We start from the raw sequence: 18,538 nt of genomic DNA on the forward strand, positions 1-18,538 counted from the left end.
TAGTCAAGTGTCTATTATACATGTATAAACACTAGTTTTTGCATTACAATACATGTAAACATAAATATTTCCAAGAATTTTGAAGTTTAGTAATACCTTTACCCATCAATATTATTTCTTAAACATATTTTGTATTTAAATCTTTTTGTAACTTAACTTTTTTTTTTTTCAATTTTTTGGTTTGGTCTTTGAGTCACACCTGCCAATGCTCAGGGCTTACTCCTGGCTCTGCAATCAGTAATTGATCACTCAGGGTGATCACACAGGGCGATCGAACCCGTGCCGGTGGTGTGCAAACTTTCTATTCGCAGTATTATCGCTCCGACCCCATGTAACTTAATTTTTTAATGATTGCAAGGGACCAGAGAGATAGTACAGCGGTAAGACATTTTGCCTTGCAAACAGCTCACCCAGTGCGATCCAGCCACTGCATCTAATCTCCGAACCCTGCCAGGAGAGATCCATGGGCACAGTGCCAGGAGTAATACTGAGCACCGCTAGGTATGGCCCAAACCATGGCAACCCTCTACACCCTGGGGGCTCACAACCTTGGGACTCTTGACTCCACCTCCCTCAGATTCTTCTCCAACTCCCCCAATCCTGCGTACGTCCAGTCTGTCACGTCCCATTCTGAGGCGAACGACTACGTTTCCCAGGTGTCTCCAGGGCGGGTCCAGCCCTCAGAAGGCGTCCCCGTGGCCCCGAGAGGTTTGTTCCGAGAGGCCAGATCGAGCTCCCGAGCGTTACTAGGTTTCTGAGTGCGGATGGCGCCTGTCGGCGGCACCTGAGACAAGCATGTGAATTCTGAGTGGGAATCTGGGATTAATACAGCTCAACCGGGAATGTGAGGCGCCAGGAGCTGAGTCGCCCCGGAGTCTGGGAGGAGGCGTCTCCGTTGGTGGCGCGGCGGGGGCTCGTCATCTCCTGAGCCCGCGCTGCGCCCAGGAGAACTGCGGGCTGACTGGCTTCCCGACTTTTCATGACTTCTCACTGGCTCTGGGCTTGGGGCGAAGACCGTCGCCGCGGGATAAACTTTGGTCTCTTCGGGGTTTCCTTGACCCACCCTGGGACTACGTTTCCCAGAAGCCCCCGCGGCTGCCGAATCGCCCCCCCCCCCGCCCCCTCCGCGACCACCTGTTGCTGTCACTCCCGGCCGATCCTCTCGGTCCTCGGAGGACTCTCGCGGCTGGGCGTTCTGGACCGAACTTGACTGAAGGCGAGAAACTCCACGCGTTTCCGGGAGGGAAAGACGGTCGCGGACCCGGGGGGGAAGGGGTTTAGCAGCGTTTCCCGCCTCTCCCGGACTCCAAGCCCCCTCACCCCCGCCCCCAGGACTCTGCCACTTCCGGCCGAAGTTGACCGCCCTGTGGTGAGTTGGCGGGAGTTGCTGGACTTTGAGGGACGGGATGTGCCGGGTGGGCTGACTCCCTGCCGGGAGCGGAATCGATCCGGCTCGAGAGCCCCCGGGCAGTGCGGGGGGTGGGGGCTCTGTCCCGCGCGCCCCGGGCTGCGTGCCGGCGCCTGGCCGGGTGAGGATGTTATGGGGGCTGGGGCGGATCGCTCAGTCCTCCCTGGGTTTCGGAGGTCGTGGCCGCGGGGGGTGTGGCTTCAGCGTGGGGGGCCTGGCGGGAAGCTTGGGGTCCGGTCTCTGGGGTCCGGAAGAGAGGTGGGCGCGCGCGGGCTATATCGGCCGGCGGTGCGGGCTGCGCTGAGGATCGCGGGGGTGCCCTGTCCACCGTTGGACTCCGCGCTCCCCTGGTCTGGCCGCCGACTACCTTTTCCGGGCTGGAGTTCTGAAGGACGCGCTCTTTGTTCTTTCTTAGTGGCCGCTGGCCAGGGTCTGCCTGTGCCTGGTGCGTTTTCCTCAGACCCCCAATTGCTGTGAGCGCTTGCAGCTCGCTCTGCGCTCGGAGTTCAGCCCCGTTAGATCTATCTCCAGCAATGAAAATCCGTTTCCGAGTTTCTGGTGGGAATCCAGGGTGGGACTGGCGGGGGGAGGGGAGGGGAGGGCTCCTCTTCCTTCCACAGGTCTGTGCCCTCATCCGTTGCCGCCTGGGGTCCCGGCGCAACGGAGGTGGCCCGGATTGGAGGATGAGTGTGGGACTTTGGGTGCATCCACTTGGGTTTTGGCTTGGAGCCACAGAGCTCCGCTTGGGCTCACTTAAAGACACTCGGCCATGAAGAACCCCAAGAATTTTTCTCTTAGAATAAGTCGCAGTCTGGGGGTATCTCTCAGTACTGCCGTCCTGAGCGGCCCCTGTTTCTGATGAGCAGAGGGTGGCCGTGTTGCAGGCTGCTCGAGCTTTAGTTTCTCCCTCCCGGTTTGGGGATTGTGGTGGCAGAGATTTGTTCTGAGTCTGTCTTGTCTCAGTCCCCGAGGCGCTCCAGTTCTTAACTCAGCACCTTTTTTCCTTAAGAGAATCCAGAAGAGGAAGAGGGAACCATCCCTGTGCAAACAGAAGTCATGGCAGAGGTAAGTTGCTATGGATTTGGGGCAAAAAAAAAAAAGAAAGAAAGAAAAAAGAAACCTTTCTTTTACCGTTTAACTTTTCTTATGGTCTTTTTGGGGGGGTGGGGTCCACACCCAGCAGTGCTCAGGGGTTACTCCTGGATCTGCACTAGGGATTACTCCTGGCAGTGCTGGGGGACCATATGTGATGCCAGGATGGAACCCGGCTAGGCCACCTGCAAGGCAAACGCCCTCCCCACCACTGCACTATCGCTCAGGACCCTTCTTATGGTCTTTTTCTTCTTATTTTCTCTCTCTCTCTCTCTCTCTCTCTATATATATATATATATATATATATTTTAGAAAATAGAAAACTTTATTGGAAAAGAAAGGAATCTCCCTGTCCAAGGAGGAATCTAGTATAGGACTAAGTTCTTTTGTTTTCCTTTGGGTTAGGTTTTTGTTTGGTTTGGTAGGTATCCATTATCAGATTACAAACATTGCTCTTTGTTTCTAGTTTATTCTGACTTGTTTCTTTTGGTTTGGTTTTGGGGCACCATCCCGTGGTGCTGAGGGCCACTCCATCTTGGGGATCAGAGATTGTTCCTGGAAATGGTTGGGGGGACACACTTGTGAAAGAGGTGGAACTCTGGACTTCCACAGGGCAAAGGATGTGCTTTGCAGTTAAGCTCTTTGGGCTCTCTTTCTGGCCCTGCTCTGATTTTTTTGGGGGGTTACTCCTGGCTCTACACTTAGGAATTACTCTTGAGGGTGCTCAGAGGATCATATGGGGTGCCTGGGATCAGAAACAGAACTCTCGAGTCTATCCCCTGCTGCCTGTAAAGTAAATGCCCTACTTGCTCTACTATTGCTCCTGCCTCTGCTCTGATCTTTTAATCATGAATAAGTATTGCAATTTTTTTTTCTTTTTGGGTCACACTCAGTGATGCTCAGGACTTGCTCCTGGCTCTGTACTCAGGAATTACTCCTGGCGGTACTTGGGGGACCATATGGGATGCTGGGAATTGAACACAGCCAGCCGCATGCAAGGCAAATGCCATTCCCACTGTACTATTGCTCTGTCCCCCAGTATTGCAATTTTCAAATGACTTTCCCCCGCCCCTTCTTTTCTTGTCATGCTGAATGGAGACTGCGCTTTATCCCTGACCCTGAAATACCTTTCCTACATCTCTTGATATGATCACAGTTTATTGGTCAGAGTTTGTTAATGCAGAATTTTTACATCTGTTTACATTTGTGGCAACAGATTATATGTATATGTAAAATTATATACATATACATTATAATACATATATACACATATACATGTACATTATATATGTATATTATAAAATTATATGTAAAATTGGTATATAATTTCTACATTTTAGGCAAGTTCTAGAATCAGTGTTATTTAATCCACAGGACACCACGCTGTGGCCCAAGTCAGTGAGCCAAGAATATTCTCTACGTTTTTATTTTATTTTATTTTGTCTTTTTTTCTTTTTGGGTCACACCCGGCGATGCTCGGGTTACTCCTGGCTTTGCACTCAGTAATTACTCCTGGCAGTGCTCAGGGGACCATATGGGATGCTGGGAATCAAACCCAGGTTGGCCGCGTGCAAGGCAGACACCCTACCCACTGTACTATTGCTCCAGCCCCTGTCTTTCTTTTTAGAGGGAGTGCCCAAACCCAGCAGCACTCAGTGCTTACTCCTGGTTCTGTGCTCAGGATTCTCTTTTGGCGGTACCCCAGGGTACCCTATATAGTGCTGGCGTTGAACCAGGGTCAGCATGCAAGTTAAGCCTCTACCCCTGTACTATCTCTCCACTCTTTAGTTTTGTTACTTAAATAATTCTCTGTTTAGGGGCCAGAGCAGTAGTATAGTAGGTGAGGAACTTGCCTTTCATGTAGCCGATAGGGGTTTTATCATTCCCGGCACCACATATGGTATCTCAAGCCTCACCAGGAGTGATCCCTGAGTGCAGAGCCAGGACTGAGCCCTGAGCATAGCTGGGTGTGGCCCCCAAACCAAGGGGGGGTTGGGGATGTATTTTTACTGATTTTGCCTGTTGAATCTATTATTTTAGGAGATGTTCAGGCAGTGAGGGTTTTCTTTTCTACTTCATGTGTATATGTGTACACAAGTTCTAACCGTTTACTTCGAGTTTTTCTGAGTATTTATGTTTTGGATATTTCTTATAAAAATTACATAGATAGTATCCTGTTTAAAAAAATGCCACGTTCATTAGTGTTTGGGGGAGAGGGATGCAGGGCTACTCCAGGCACTGCTAAAGGTTTAGACAGACAGTGCTTGAATTTAAATTTCACGGGCTTCACAACATGCTAGGAATGTACTCCACCTCTTGAATTACCTCCTTTGCCCTGGAATATTAAAAATTATTATATATTCCCACTCCCTTCCCTTCCTTCTGTTGATATTGTTGGTGTTACTGGAAGTTACACATACACACATATGCACACACACACACACACACACACACAGAGTGTGGTCCTTATACATTTGGTTCCAGTGCTCACCATGGGTCATACTGCCCAGTTCCAGGGGTTGCACATATACTTGGCAGGGGGTGCACATTTTAGTTGCTCTCACAGATGCTTACTGAGGATACCAAATCTGACAGGCCTGCATAATCTTTTTGCGGGGGGCACACCCAGCTGCAAGCCAGGATTACTCATGGCTCTGTGCTCAGGAATCACTCCTGGCAGGGCTTAGAGGACCATATGGGGTGCCAAGGATCATACCTTGGTCAGATGCATGCAAGGCAAGTGCCCTACCCACTGTACTATACCTTCAGATATTTTCATGGTTGTACTTACTGGGAGTTGCACCTTATTTTAGTTGTGGTACTTAAACATGCCTGGCTGTGTTATAACTAGAAATATCTTGCAGTGCCACCGGGATTTAATTCTCAATCTTATGCTGGCCAAAGCCTTTGCCATAGCCATGGGGTCATCTCCTGTCCTCTGGGATTTTTGTTTATGTTCTTGTTTTGATTTTGGCCACACTACTCCCAGCTCTGTGCTCTGGAGTCATTCCCAGCAGTGCTCAAGGGGGACCGTGGCTGGAACCCAAGGTTTTTGTATGCCAGCTTCGGTATCAAGTCCATTTATCTGTACTCATGGTGCTAGAGATCTGAACCAGGGTTGGCAGGATTTGTGAAAGGTAATTTTCTCATCACACTGAGTTATTTTTGCTGTCTTCTGGCTTACATTATTGCCTTTGAATCTTAATCTGTCAAGCCAACTGTGTTTTTGTAGACTATCAGTCTTTGTGTATTTAAGGTTTTGTGTATATGTGGTGTCAGGACTCGAACCCAGGACCACTCAAACTATGCAAGGCAAATGCTATACCACTGAACCATTTCCCTAGCCTGACAGTCTGGCTTTAATCTGAAATTGCTTTTTAATGTATATTTTTTAGCTGTGTGATTTTATGATAATTGTCTTGTTTTCAGTTAATTCGAAAACTCATTGAGTTCTTTAAATTTAATTTTACAGTTCTTAAAATTTCTTAGTTTGTTATTAATTTATCTGTAGCACTGTCCTCCCGTTGTTCATCGATTTGCTCAAGCGGGCACCAGTAACATCTCCACTGTGAGACTTGTTACTGTTTTTGGCTATCGAATACTCCACGGGGAGTTTGCCAGGCTCTGCTGTGCAGGCGGGATACTCTCCATAGCTTGCCGGGCTCTCTGAGAGGGACAGAGGAATTGAACCCAGGTTGGCCACATGCAAGGCAAATGCCCTACCCGCTGTGCTATCACTCCAGCTAGTTCTGTTTTTTTTTTTTTTTCATTTTTTTTCTCACTTTCCTTTCTAGAACTGTATCCATTAAACCATCTCACAAAGTGAGGTTTTTTGTGCTTCATTGACTTTCTTGCCAGCATTTCATGTAGTCTTTTGTTTTGACTCTTTTGATTGTTTGTTTGTTTGTTTGTTTGTGGTGTGAGGGAGACTACATGCAGTGCTGACGATGGAGCCTGGGGCCCTGGGCATGACAAATGTGTGTTCCAGCCCTTTAAGCTATCTCTTCCAGGATATATAGTCTTTGCGGGAGCAAGGGAACCAAACCCAGTGACGCTCAAGGGTACTCTTTGCACTGAGGGATCACTCCTGGCGGGGCCTGGGGTACCTTATGGGGTGCCAGGGATCAAACCCAGCTTGACGACCACGTGCACTACCTTCTGTACTATCACTCCAGCCCCACCTCAGCCATTTTTAAGTGTGTAGTTCAGTGGTACCTAGTGCATTCTCAGTGTTGAGTTGTTAGATTGTTTTTGACTCTGGTCTTTTCCCTTGAAATTTTGCTTCAGATTCTTATCAAGCACAGGCCCCTTTTTGCTTCTGCCAGGAGCATTGCAAAATAAGAGCCACCTTATTGTAGACTCCCACGTGACAGGCTTTTTAATTTTCTGATTCACTTTATCAATATGAGTTGCAGACTTGTATGGAGGTCAATTTGTGGTTATAGTTCTTTGTGTAAAGAACTACATTAAGGAACTGAACCAACTGCAAATCAGGCAGTTTTTTCTTGCAGGCCTGGAGAATGGGGTATTCCTCCTACTTTTTTTGACTCTGAAGTCATGGTCCTAGAGGTCTGCAGTTTCAGAAATAGTTAGACTCCCATCTCAGCCATCTATAAGCATGGTCTCCTTAAAGACCATGAATGTCAAAACATGTTTTCTATATTCAGTACATTGCTCAGTGGTGATTAGGTCATGATAGCCTGTCCCCCACACAATTTCTGTGATAGTCTCTGGGTTTCTGTTTTAATTCTGAGCTTTTTTTTTTCTTTTCTGGGTCACACCCAGCAATGCTCAAGGGTTACTCCTGGCTCTGCACTCAGGAATTTCTGCTGGTGGTGCTTAGGGGACCATATGGGATGCTGGGAATCGAACCCGGGTCTGCTGTGTGCAAGGCAAACTCCCTACCTGCTGTGCTATCGCTCCAGCCCCAATTCTGAGCTTTTTAACAGCAGTTCCCAGTGTTCACATCCGTTGAAGTCACAGCGGATTTAGAAAGCTTTGGAGAAGGGAATTTTGTTTTCAGAGCTATTTCTTGCTTACCTCTCCCTTCCACCTTTGAGTTCCCCTTTGGAGTTTTATGCTGTACAATGACAACACATTGAGCATTTTCTGCTCCCCCAAATGCAGACTACCTAACCAATTTTCTTTCAAAGAATCAGGACACCCCTGACTAGATCTATGCAAGCCCAAAGTGGAAGGCCATCAGCTACAGAGTTACAGAAATCTAGATTCAAATCTCAGCAGTGTCATGCTAATTGGAATAAAGGACTTCACCAAAGTTTCTTTTGAATTGGGATTTTAAAAATACAGACAAGGGCACCAAGAATTTAAAGTATTTAATGCACAATAATTGTATCTGAAATGCTATAAACACTGCCTGTGAGCAGTAAGACTGTGGGACCAGGAAGATGCTCAAAGGACTAGTGTACATATTTTGCATGCAGGAGGCCCAGATTTGATTCCTGGCACCACGTGTCCCTTAGCACCACCAGGAGTGACCCCTGAGTATAGAGCCCCTGAGAACTGCTGGCAGAGGGACACAGCCACGCGGGTTCCGGGGCCGAGACCTCCACGCCTACTCGAATTGGAGTCGAGCATCTTCCACCCAGATCCTCCAAATTCCAGTAGGCGGGGGTCACACCCACCACCTGGCCCCCTGGCGCCGTGTAATCCCATCAGCGGCCAAGACTCAGAGACTATAAAATCCAGATCCCGGACGAGAGCAGTGCAGTCTCTGCCCCCGCGCCTGGGTGTTCCTTCCCGGAGTCCCTTGGAGGGGAGCGGGTTGAGCTTTCCTCCCCGCCCCGACCAGGGCTACGGCAGCCGAAGACCTCCAGGACCAGCCACCACCATGCTGAGACCACTCTCCGCACCCATGAAGGTACTGGCAGAGGGACACAGCCACGCGGGTTCCGGGGCCGAGACCTCCACGCCTACTCGAATTGGAGTCGAGCATCTTCCACCCAGATCCTCCAAATTCCAGTAGGCGGGGGTCACACCCACCACCTGGCCCCCTGGCGCCGTGTAATCCCATCAGCGGCCAAGACTCAGAGACTATAAAATCCAGATCCCGGACGAGAGCAGTGCAGTCTCTGCCCCCGCGCCTGGGTGTTCCTTCCCGGAGTCCCTTGGAGGGGAGCGGGTTGAGCTTTCCTCCCCGCCCCGACCAGGGCTACGGCAGCCGAAGACCTCCAGGACCAGCCACCACCATGCTGAGACCACTCTCCGCACCCATGAAGGTACTGGCAGAGGGACACAGCCACGCGGGTTCCGGGGCCGAGACCTCCACGCCTACTCGAATTGGAGTCGAGCATCTTCCACCCAGATCCTCCAAATTCCAGTAGGCGGGGGTCACACCCACCACCTGGCCCCCTGGCGCCGTGTAATCCCATCAGCGGCCAAGACTCAGAGACTATAAAATCCAGATCCCGGACGAGAGCAGTGCAGTCTCTGCCCCCGCGCCTGGGTGTTCCTTCCCGGAGTCCCTTGGAGGGGAGCGGGTTGAGCTTTCCTCCCCGCCCCGACCAGGGCTACGGCAGCCGAAGACCTCCAGGACCAGCCACCACCATGCTGAGACCACTCTCCGCACCCATGAAGGTACTGGCAGAGGGACACAGCCACGCGGGTTCCGGGGCCGAGACCTCCACGCCTACTCGAATTGGAGTCGAGCATCTTCCACCCAGATCCTCCAAATTCCAGTAGGCGGGGGTCACACCCACCACCTGGCCCCCTGGCACCGTGTAATCCCATCAGCGGCCAAGACTCAGAGACTATAAAATCCAGATCCCGGACGAGAGCAGTGCAGTCTCTGCCCCCGCGCCTGGGTGTTCCTTCCCGGAGTCCCTTGGAGGGGAGCGGGTTGAGCTTTCCTCCCCGCCCCGACCAGGGCTACGGCAGCCGAAGACCTCCAGGACCAGCCACCACCATGCTGAGACCACTCTCCGCACCCATGAAGGTACTGGCAGAGGGACACAGCCACGCGGGTTCCGGGGCCGAGACCTCCACGCCTACTCGAATTGGAGTCGAGCATCTTCCACCCAGATCCTCCAAATTCCAGTAGGCGGGGGTCACACCCACCACCTGGCCCCCTGGCGCCGTGTAATCCCATCAGCGGCCAAGACTCAGAGACTATAAAATCCAGATCCTGGAACCGCGCGGCCGCATTTGCGGCCGCGCGACATCTTATTATCTCATTCCTACTTTGGACAAACTTGCAGGCTATCGAATGTAGCCTGCCCACAGGGCAGAGTCTGGCAAACTCCCCGTGGCCTACCAAATATGCCAAATACCAGTAACAATGATGGGTCTCATTCTCCTAAAGAGCCGTGAATATAATCTCAGGGCTAGGATGAAAGAGACGTTACTGGGGCCTGCTCGAGGCAATCGACGATTAACAGGATGATGAAATGAAATGAAATGAAAAATGAGAACTGCTGGGGTAGGGTCAGAGGTATATTGTGAGACAGAATATCTTGTCACAGGATTTGTATTTGTCACAAGGATTCTGAGAAATAAGCTTTCAAGTAAATCCATTGCAGCCCACATCTAAAGTATTGAGTTCTACTGAGGCTGCTCAAGATCTACCAGTTCTAGTGAATTGTCGGGCTCATTATTGATAATTCTGGGCAGAATGTTTATTTCAGTTTATATTCTTGGGGTAACAGTTCTGGGATATAGGAACAAAGCCAATAAGGAACTTGAAGCACCATGTCTGTTAGCCCTGGGAGGTACTGGAGGCCTCTGCTGCAGAAACAGTTGTAAAGAACTGGGCCTGACCAAATACCCTGTGCTCATGTACCCAACTAATCATGCTTTGGATGCTGGACTGGAGATAACAGCTAGTACATGCTCTGCATACAGGATACCTGCGTTTGCTCACTGACACTGCATAGTCCTGTGAACAACCATCCATCCCAGAGTCAGGGATTACCCCTGAGCACTACTGAGTATGGACCCCAAAAAAACCAAAACAGACATTCATTCACAAAGCCTTTATGGCTGAGTGGCTTCCAGGATGTAGAATAAAGGTTTACCTAGCACAGGTTAGAGCAGGTCCCTTCTGAGTTGGGCTCAGATCTGCTAATTATGGTGGGAAAGTTGTGTTTTCTGTTTTCTGTGGGATTCCCAGGGATTCAGACAAGGCAAAATTTTGTTATTCTCAAATTGAGAGGGGCTGGAGCCTTACAGCCCTACAGCTGGTAGGGTGTTTTCTTTGCACATGGCTGACCGAGATTCCATACCTATCATCCAATATGGTCCCCAAGCACTACCAGAATTCCTAATAACCCCTGAGCTCTGCCAGTTGCAACCTCCAAAAAAACAACAACAAAAAAAAACCAGGAAAAATAATAAAACTGAGTAAGAAGTAAAAAAGTGACTTCTTTTTCTTCCCTTCTTTACCTTCTCAGCATTTCTCTAGGTTAAACCTGGAATAAAACTGGGGAAAAAATCTTCTTAAAGCCATTATTTATGTGAATTTGTATTCGTCACTCCTTTATTTGCATGTTTTATTTCAGACAATTTAAAGAGCAGATTTCTTTTTCCCAAGGCTTCTTGCTACTGAACTCCTCTCCAGTTCTTCCTATTCTAGTGAGTGATATTACTTATAGCTGAAGTCCATTGTTTTCCAAAATGTATTTAGGTGTTATTCAACACAGCTCTTTAGCATTTCTTTTTTCTTTTGTGTTTTGTTTTTGTTTTGGGGGCACCCACTCTTGACTCTGAGCTCAGGGATCACTTCTGGTGGTTAACAGAGGACCATATGGGATGCTGGGGATCGAACATGGGTCAGTCACATGCAAAGCAAGTGCCCTGTTCTCTGTACTATCACTTCTGCCTCACTACTAAGCATTTCTTTTTTTTTCTTTTTTTATTAGTGAAACACCATGAGGTACAGTTATAGGCTTACAAATTTTGTGCTTGGGTTTCAGTTATACAGTGATCAAGTGCCCATACCTCCACCAGTGCCCGTCATCCATCACCACGGGTCCCAGCATCCCCCCCCACCCCCCATCCCCCCCGTCCCATCCTGCCTCTGTGGCAGGGTATTCCCCCTTGTTCTCTCTCTCTTCTTTTGGGTACTGTGTTTTGCAAGAAAGGCATTGAGTGGCAATCATGTTTGGTCTATAGACTACTTTTAGCATGCTTCTCCCACCCTGGGAGGGTCCTCACAACAGCCTTCATTTGGTGCTCTCTTCTCTATCTGAGCTTCCTTTTCACCTAGAACATGTGGCTGGCCTTCCATTCATGGAGCAAAATTCCTGGTACTAATCTCAGCCATTCCTGGGTGTTAGTCTCCCTTTTTGTTGCTTTATGTTCCCCAGATGAATGCAATCTTTCTGTGTCTATCCTGCTCTTTCTGACTCATTTTGCTTAACATGATACTTTCCATGTAGTAGCACTTGTATGTAAATTTCATAACTTCATCTTTTCTAACAGCTACATAGTACTCCATTGTGTAAATGTACCAAAGTTTCTTTAACCAGTCATCTGCTCTTGGGCACTCAGGTTTTTTCCAGATTCTGGCTATTGTAAAGAGTGCTGCAATGAACAAACAATTGCAGATGTCACTTCGACTATACCTTTTTGCCTCTCTGGGATATATTCCCAGGAGTGCTATAGCTGGGTCAAATGGCAGATCAAATTCTAATTTTTTGAGAGTCGTCCATACTGTTTTCCAAAAGGGTTGGACCAGCTGGCATTCCCACCAGCAGTGAAGGAGGGTCCCTTTCTCGCCACATCCGCGCCAGCATTGGTTGCTTTTGTTCTTGTGGATGTGGGCCAGTCTCTGTGGTGTGAAATGATATCTCATTGTGGTTTTGATCTGCATCTCTCTGATGATTAGTGATGTAGAGCATTTTCTCATGTGCCTTTTTGCCATTCGAATTTCTTCTTTGCGAAAGTTTCTGTTCATTTCCTCACCCCATTTTTTGATGGGGTTGGGTGATTTCTTCTTGTGGAGTTTAACAGTACCTTGTATATATATCCTTGATATCAACCCCTTGTCGGATGTGTACTTGGTGAATATCCTTTCCCATTCTGTAGGCTGTCTTTGTATTTTGGTTACTGTTTCTTTTGAACTACTAAGCATTTCTTAAGTGCATTAGGAGTGGGGAAACCAGCCCTCAATGAATACCTTTCTTAATAGAGCTGTTATATGAGGAAATTGAAGTGAATGGTTGAATGGGATCCCATGTTGCAATGGGTTTTCCTACTAGGCAAGAAAGTAACTGATGGGGCTGTATTGATAGCACAGCAGTAGGGCGTTAGCCTTGCATGCAGCTGACCGAGGTTCGATTCCCAGCATCTCATATGGTCCCCTGAGCACTGCCAGGAGTAATTCCTAAGTGCATGAGCCAGGACTAATCCCTGCGCATCACCATGTGTGACCCAAAAAGCAAAAATGAAAGAAGGTAACTGATACTGATTTGATGCATTTTTGTATGTCTCCATTTTCTTACATTGTGAAAATTGTGTTTATTAATTTCATGAGTTGTTTATTTATCTGTGGTTTCAGGGCGTGAAGTTCAAAGATGTTGCCATTTACTTTTCTCAAAACGAGTGGGAATGTTTGCACTCTGCTCAGAAGGATTTGTATCGAGATATAATGTTGGAGGCGTACAATAACCTGATCTCGCTGGGTAAGCTTTTCTGTCCCTCATAATTCAAAATTGATCTTCTGGAATTTTTATGTTCTTTGCAATGAATTTCTGTGCATTTCAAGTGCCAACTGGATTAATGATTCTTGCTTACCGAATAATTATTTGTCTCTTGTGAAGTTGGAGATAGACCATTCCATTAACAACTTTTATTCTTCCAGCCTTCACTGACTTTATTTGGCTTCTCTTTATTTGTCTGCAATTGATTTTTATTCTGGGGCATCTGTAACATAATGATGCCACCATCCTATTTTTCCTTGGACAGGACTTTGTGGTGCTAAGCCAGATGTGATCTCCTTATTGGAGCAGGGGAAGGAGCCCTGGATGGTTAATAGGAACGAGACAAAAGTATGGTGCCCAGGTGAGTGAAGATGATGTGGGGAAGGCTATGGCAGGTGGCAAAACATTTGTGACATGAGATCTTGACATATCTGAAAATTCTGAGAAACAGCTTAAGAACTAGGAGAAAAAGTAAGGATGCTTTGGCATGAGGATCTTTCACAAGTTTTTACTCACTTATCACTCTGCAACCCCAACTCATATTTCCCTCTGATATCAGGATGAAAGTACCTTCCTCCTCCTCATGATATTACTATATTTTTTCTGAGTCTGGGTCTACTTTTGTTCTGACTTTTCAGACAGTTCTGTTGAGGTAAAATTCACATGTCATAAAATTCACTCATTTACAGTTTTTTTAAACATGTTTAAGGAATTTTGCATCTGTCACAAACTAATTTTATCACTGCAAAGTGAATCCTATACTTACTAACAGTCATTTACCATACTCACACTTAAGCAACCACTGAGACTTTCTATACTTATAGATTTAAGTACTCTGAACATTTTCTATTAATGAAATCACATATAAAAAGGGTTGGAGCCCATGCCTTGCAAGTACGAGGCCCTGTGTCCAACCCTTGTCTCTGCATTACTTCCCCAAATACCAGGTTACTAGAGATATTCCCTCTTCCACCAAAAAAGTCTTGTAATTTTTTTTCAATCATAGGAACATTTCCCGAGTTTATGAATGTTGTAACATATACTTGTTCTGCAATTTGTATTGCCAAATAAAATCCTATATTACAAGCACATTTTATTTATCCATTGATTAGTAGATGATTTTTTCTATAGTTTCCACTTAAGATGATATATAATGCTGTTAGATAATGCTGCTAGGGCCAGAAAGGTAACTTAGTGGACTCATAAGGTAGTCTGGGTGTGATACCTGGTACCTCATGATCACAACCCACCTTCAGGAGCAACCCCCAAGCACAGAACTGGAAGTAGTCCTAAGCATTGCTGGGTATGGACCAAAAAGCAAATGAAATAATGCTGCTACTCTGAACATTCACATCCAGGTTCTATTCCCTAGTTTGTTATGGCTTTGTTAAGGGTTTTTTTGACACTCAGCAGTGCTGGAGGATTGCTTTTGGGGATGTCAGTACCAGGATTGAAGCTGGGCCTATCACATGCAAATCATGCTGTCAGCCCTTTAAGATACCTATGTGGTCCAAGTTGTTGTTTTTTAAAACCTTGAAAGGGATTTGGAATGTTTTTGTTAATTGCTTTATGTACATATATTGAGATATCACGTGGGTTTTTTGTTGTTATTCTATTTATATAATACATGAAATTGATGTATTTTAGAATGATAGATCAACTTTATATTCCCTGGATAAATCCCACTGATTCAAGATATACAAACATTTTCATATACTGATAGGTTTGGTTTGGTTTTACTTGTTAAGAATGTTTATGTTGGGGGCTGGAGAGATAGCACAGTGTGTAGGGTGTTTGCTTTGCATGCAACCGACCTGGGTTCTATTCCCAGCATGCCATATGGTCCCCTGAGCTCTGCCAGGAGTGATTCCTGAGTGCATGAGCCAGGAGTAATGCCTGTGCATCGCCAGGTGTGACAAAAAGTAAAGAATGTTTATGTCTGTTTATTCATAAAGGATGTCGGTGTGTAATTTCCTTGAGGTATCTTTAGTTTAGGTATTGGAGCAATAGAATTAGTTGGGAGGTGATTCCTCTTTTTTTTTTTTTTGTTAATTACTTGTGGAGGCACAAACAGTGGTGCTCTAGAGACCTGGGCTGATCTTTGGGGTACCTTAGGGGCTATTGGATAGCAGAAGTCAAAGCCATGACCTTGCATATACAAGGCATATGGTGGACCACTTGAGATACATCCCAGACTCTGTAAAGATTTCTTGGTGGTTAAGTTGGACTATCTCTGTATAGTATATATAATAGCAAGTTGTGTGTGACTAAGATTTGTACTCAGACATTCTGTCTCTAAAGCAAGGGAGGTAAAAGCCTAAAAATTCATGTAGTCTGACCCTAGTACATGACATGACAGCTCTGTGCTCAGGGGTCAACCCTAACAGTGTTTGGGGTATCATGTGCCAGGGATCAATCTTGGCCTTCTGCATGCACAGCCTTTTGAGCTTCCTCTCCAGCCTGAACATGTGTTTGTGTTTTTATTTTACTTCACTGTTTTTGTTTTGGGGCCACACCTATTGGTGCTTAGGGCTTACTCCTATCTGCACTTAGGGATCACTTCTGGTGGCCTCTAGGGACCGTATGGGATGCTGGGAACCGAACCTGGGTCAGCTGGATGCAACACAAGCACCCTGCCTTCTGTCCTATCTCCAGCCCTGAACATTTGTTTTTAACAATTCCTGCAGCTGTATATGATTTGTAACCAATAGTGAAGAACCACTTTGTGCCTGTCTCTCATCTTTTCATATTCTCTACTACTCCCTCTTTTTATCACATTGGGAGTATAGAACTATTAAAATTACTCTTTTTAGGTTTTCATTTCTACCTTAAAATATCACCTTGGGTTTTTTCTTTTTTTTTTTTTGGTGGGGGGAGAAGGGGTTTCACAAGCAATGCTCTTAAGGCCTGGTGACCTCATACTAAGACTTGGGGTGCATTGCTGTTCAGGACTGAAGAGATAGAAATTACACAGCAGTGCTAGGGTTCCTCCAGGGCTGCTCCTGGCAATACTTGGAGGGCCATGTTTTACCAAGGATTGAACCAAGGTCACTTGCACACAACCCTTACTATCTCTTTGACCCCAGACCTTTTGCTAACCTTTGCGATCTGAAAATGCCTGTTTTCTTTCTCTTGTCTTAATGCCTGTTTTTTTTTTGTGTGTGTGTTATCTTACAGACTGGGAGACCAGAAGAGAAACCAGAAATTTTTCTCTAAAAGAAAATAATTGTGAAAGTAAATCATTGCAACAGAAGATAGCGAAAACAATTTTAAGCCCTAACCTTGAGGACAATAGGGTCAGAGATAAGAGAGAAAACAAGTCTCAGTTGGAGAGACCAAAGGAGGGACATTTCAGACAAACTGTGATAGCCTCTGAAGAAAAGTCTACTTCCACTCAGCACAGAGACCGTAGTCTACCTCAGACAAAGCACACAAGAACAAAATCCAGTGATTGCAAGGAACGTAAGGAAGTTGCCCTGAACCAGTCACACCGCATCCCACAAGAAGTAAGTCATAGTAAGGAAAAAGATTCCAAATGTGGACAATGTGGGAAAACCTTTAATACTAGTTCTGACTTGATTAAGCATCAAAGAATTCATGAAGGTAAAACAGGTAATGAAAATAAGAACTCTAATTTTATTCATGACTCTGAAAGTACTAAACGTCAGAGCAGTAATACTGGGAAGAAACCTCATAAATGCAAGGAATGTGGGAAAGCTTTCCGTTCTCATTCACAACTTAATAAACATCAAAAACTTCATATAGGTGAGAAACCCTATAAGTGTAAGGAGTGTGGAAAGGCCTTTCCATCTACCTCCCAACTTAATTTACATCAGAGAATACATACTGATGAGATATACTATGAATGTAAGGAATGTGGGAAGGCCTTCACCCGTCCTTCTCACCTTACTCGACACCAGACAATCCATACTGGTGAAAAACCTCATAAGTGTAAGGAATGTGGAAAGGCTTTTCGTTATGATACACAACTTAGACTTCATCTGATCGATCATACTGGGGAACGCCGCTTTGAATGTAAGGAATGTGGGAAAGTCTATAGTTGTGCCTCCCAACTGAGTTTACATCAAAGAATTCATACTGGTGAGAAACCTCATAAATGTAAGGAATGTGGGAAAGGTTTTATCTCTGACTCACATCTTCTTCGACATCAAAGTGTCCACACTGGCGAAAAACCATATAAATGTAAGCAGTGTGGGAAGGCCTTCCGCCGTGGCGCGGAACTTACTCGGCATCAGAGAGCTCACACTGGTGAGAAACCCTATAAATGTAAAGAATGTGAAATGGCCTTTACTTGTAGCACAGAACTGATTCGCCATCAAAAAGTTCACACTGGTGAGAGACCACATAAATGTAAGCAATGTGATAAGGCTTTTATCCGAAGGTCAGAACTTACTCACCATGAGAGAAGTCACAGTGGTGAGAAACCCTTTAAGTGTAAGGAATGTGGGAAGACCTTTGGTCGTGGCTCAGAACTTAGTCGACACCAGAAAATTCATACTGGTGAGAAACCCTATGAATGTAAGCAATGTGGGAAGGCCTTTCTTCGTGGCTCACACCTTAGTCAGCACCAGAAAACTCATGCAGACTGGAGTGATTGAAGCAATGTGGGAAGGTGGGGATGCTCAGAAATTCATACTAGTAAAACTCAAAAACTCCTGTTTTTGAGGACAGCAACTCATGGATTCATGCGTAGATGTAAGACCTTTACTTAAGGGCTAAAGCAATAGTACTGCAGGACACTTGCCTTGCACTTGGGGATCCCTGGCATTATATACAATCCCCTAACATCTCTCAGGAGTGATCCCTGAACACAGAGCCAGGAGTAAACCCTGAGTATAGCTCAGTATGACCCCAAACAAAAAAAAGATCTTACTTAAGTACCAGAATATACATAACATTAATGTTAGACAATAACATCCTTCCTTATAAACATTAAGAATTGAAAGGAGGGGCTGAAGAGATAGCACAGCGAGTAGGGTATTTGCCTTGTACGCAGCCGACCCGGATTCGATATTCGCAGCATCCCATATGGTCCCCTGAGCACTGCCAGGAGTAACCCCAGTGCATCACTGAGTGTGACCCAAAAAGGAAAAAAAAGGAATTGGAAGGAGTTTGCATTACCGAACTTATTAGCAGAATTCAACTTGTGGAAATTAAAAGTTCCATGAACATAAAGAAATTTAGAGGGTTTAGGAAGGCATTGAATGTGTTAAAGACAATCATTTAAACCTTTCTCATTTTAGGGGTCTTCTCGGAAATCAGAGAGTTTATAGCATGAATGTATTTATGGGATACCAGTTTGCCTTGTCATTATTCTTCTGATAGTTAACACTTACAGAAGGCTTACATTAATATTTAA

General features: G+C 46.0%; 1 protein-coding gene across 1 annotated transcript; it reads left to right on the plus strand.

Annotated features, from left to right (window-relative positions):
* Positions 1-1,337: 1,337 nt before the first annotated feature.
* On the plus strand, positions 1,338-18,232 carry LOC130043960 (zinc finger protein 568-like). The gene is made up of 5 exons (XM_056136491.1): positions 1,338-1,369; positions 2,420-2,473; positions 13,017-13,140; positions 13,424-13,519; positions 16,336-18,232. Exons 2-5 carry the CDS (start codon positions 2,465-2,467, stop codon positions 17,775-17,777), a joined length of 1,671 nt encoding a protein of 556 aa, XP_055992466.1. The 5' UTR covers positions 1,338-1,369; positions 2,420-2,464; the 3' UTR covers positions 17,778-18,232.
* The last annotated feature ends 306 nt before the right edge of the window (positions 18,233-18,538 follow it).

The sequence above is a fragment of the Sorex fumeus genome, unplaced genomic scaffold, assembly GCF_029834395.1.
Source record: "Sorex fumeus unplaced genomic scaffold, SorFum_2.1 ptg000122l, whole genome shotgun sequence".
NCBI classification, from domain to species: domain Eukaryota; kingdom Metazoa; phylum Chordata; class Mammalia; order Eulipotyphla; family Soricidae; genus Sorex; species Sorex fumeus.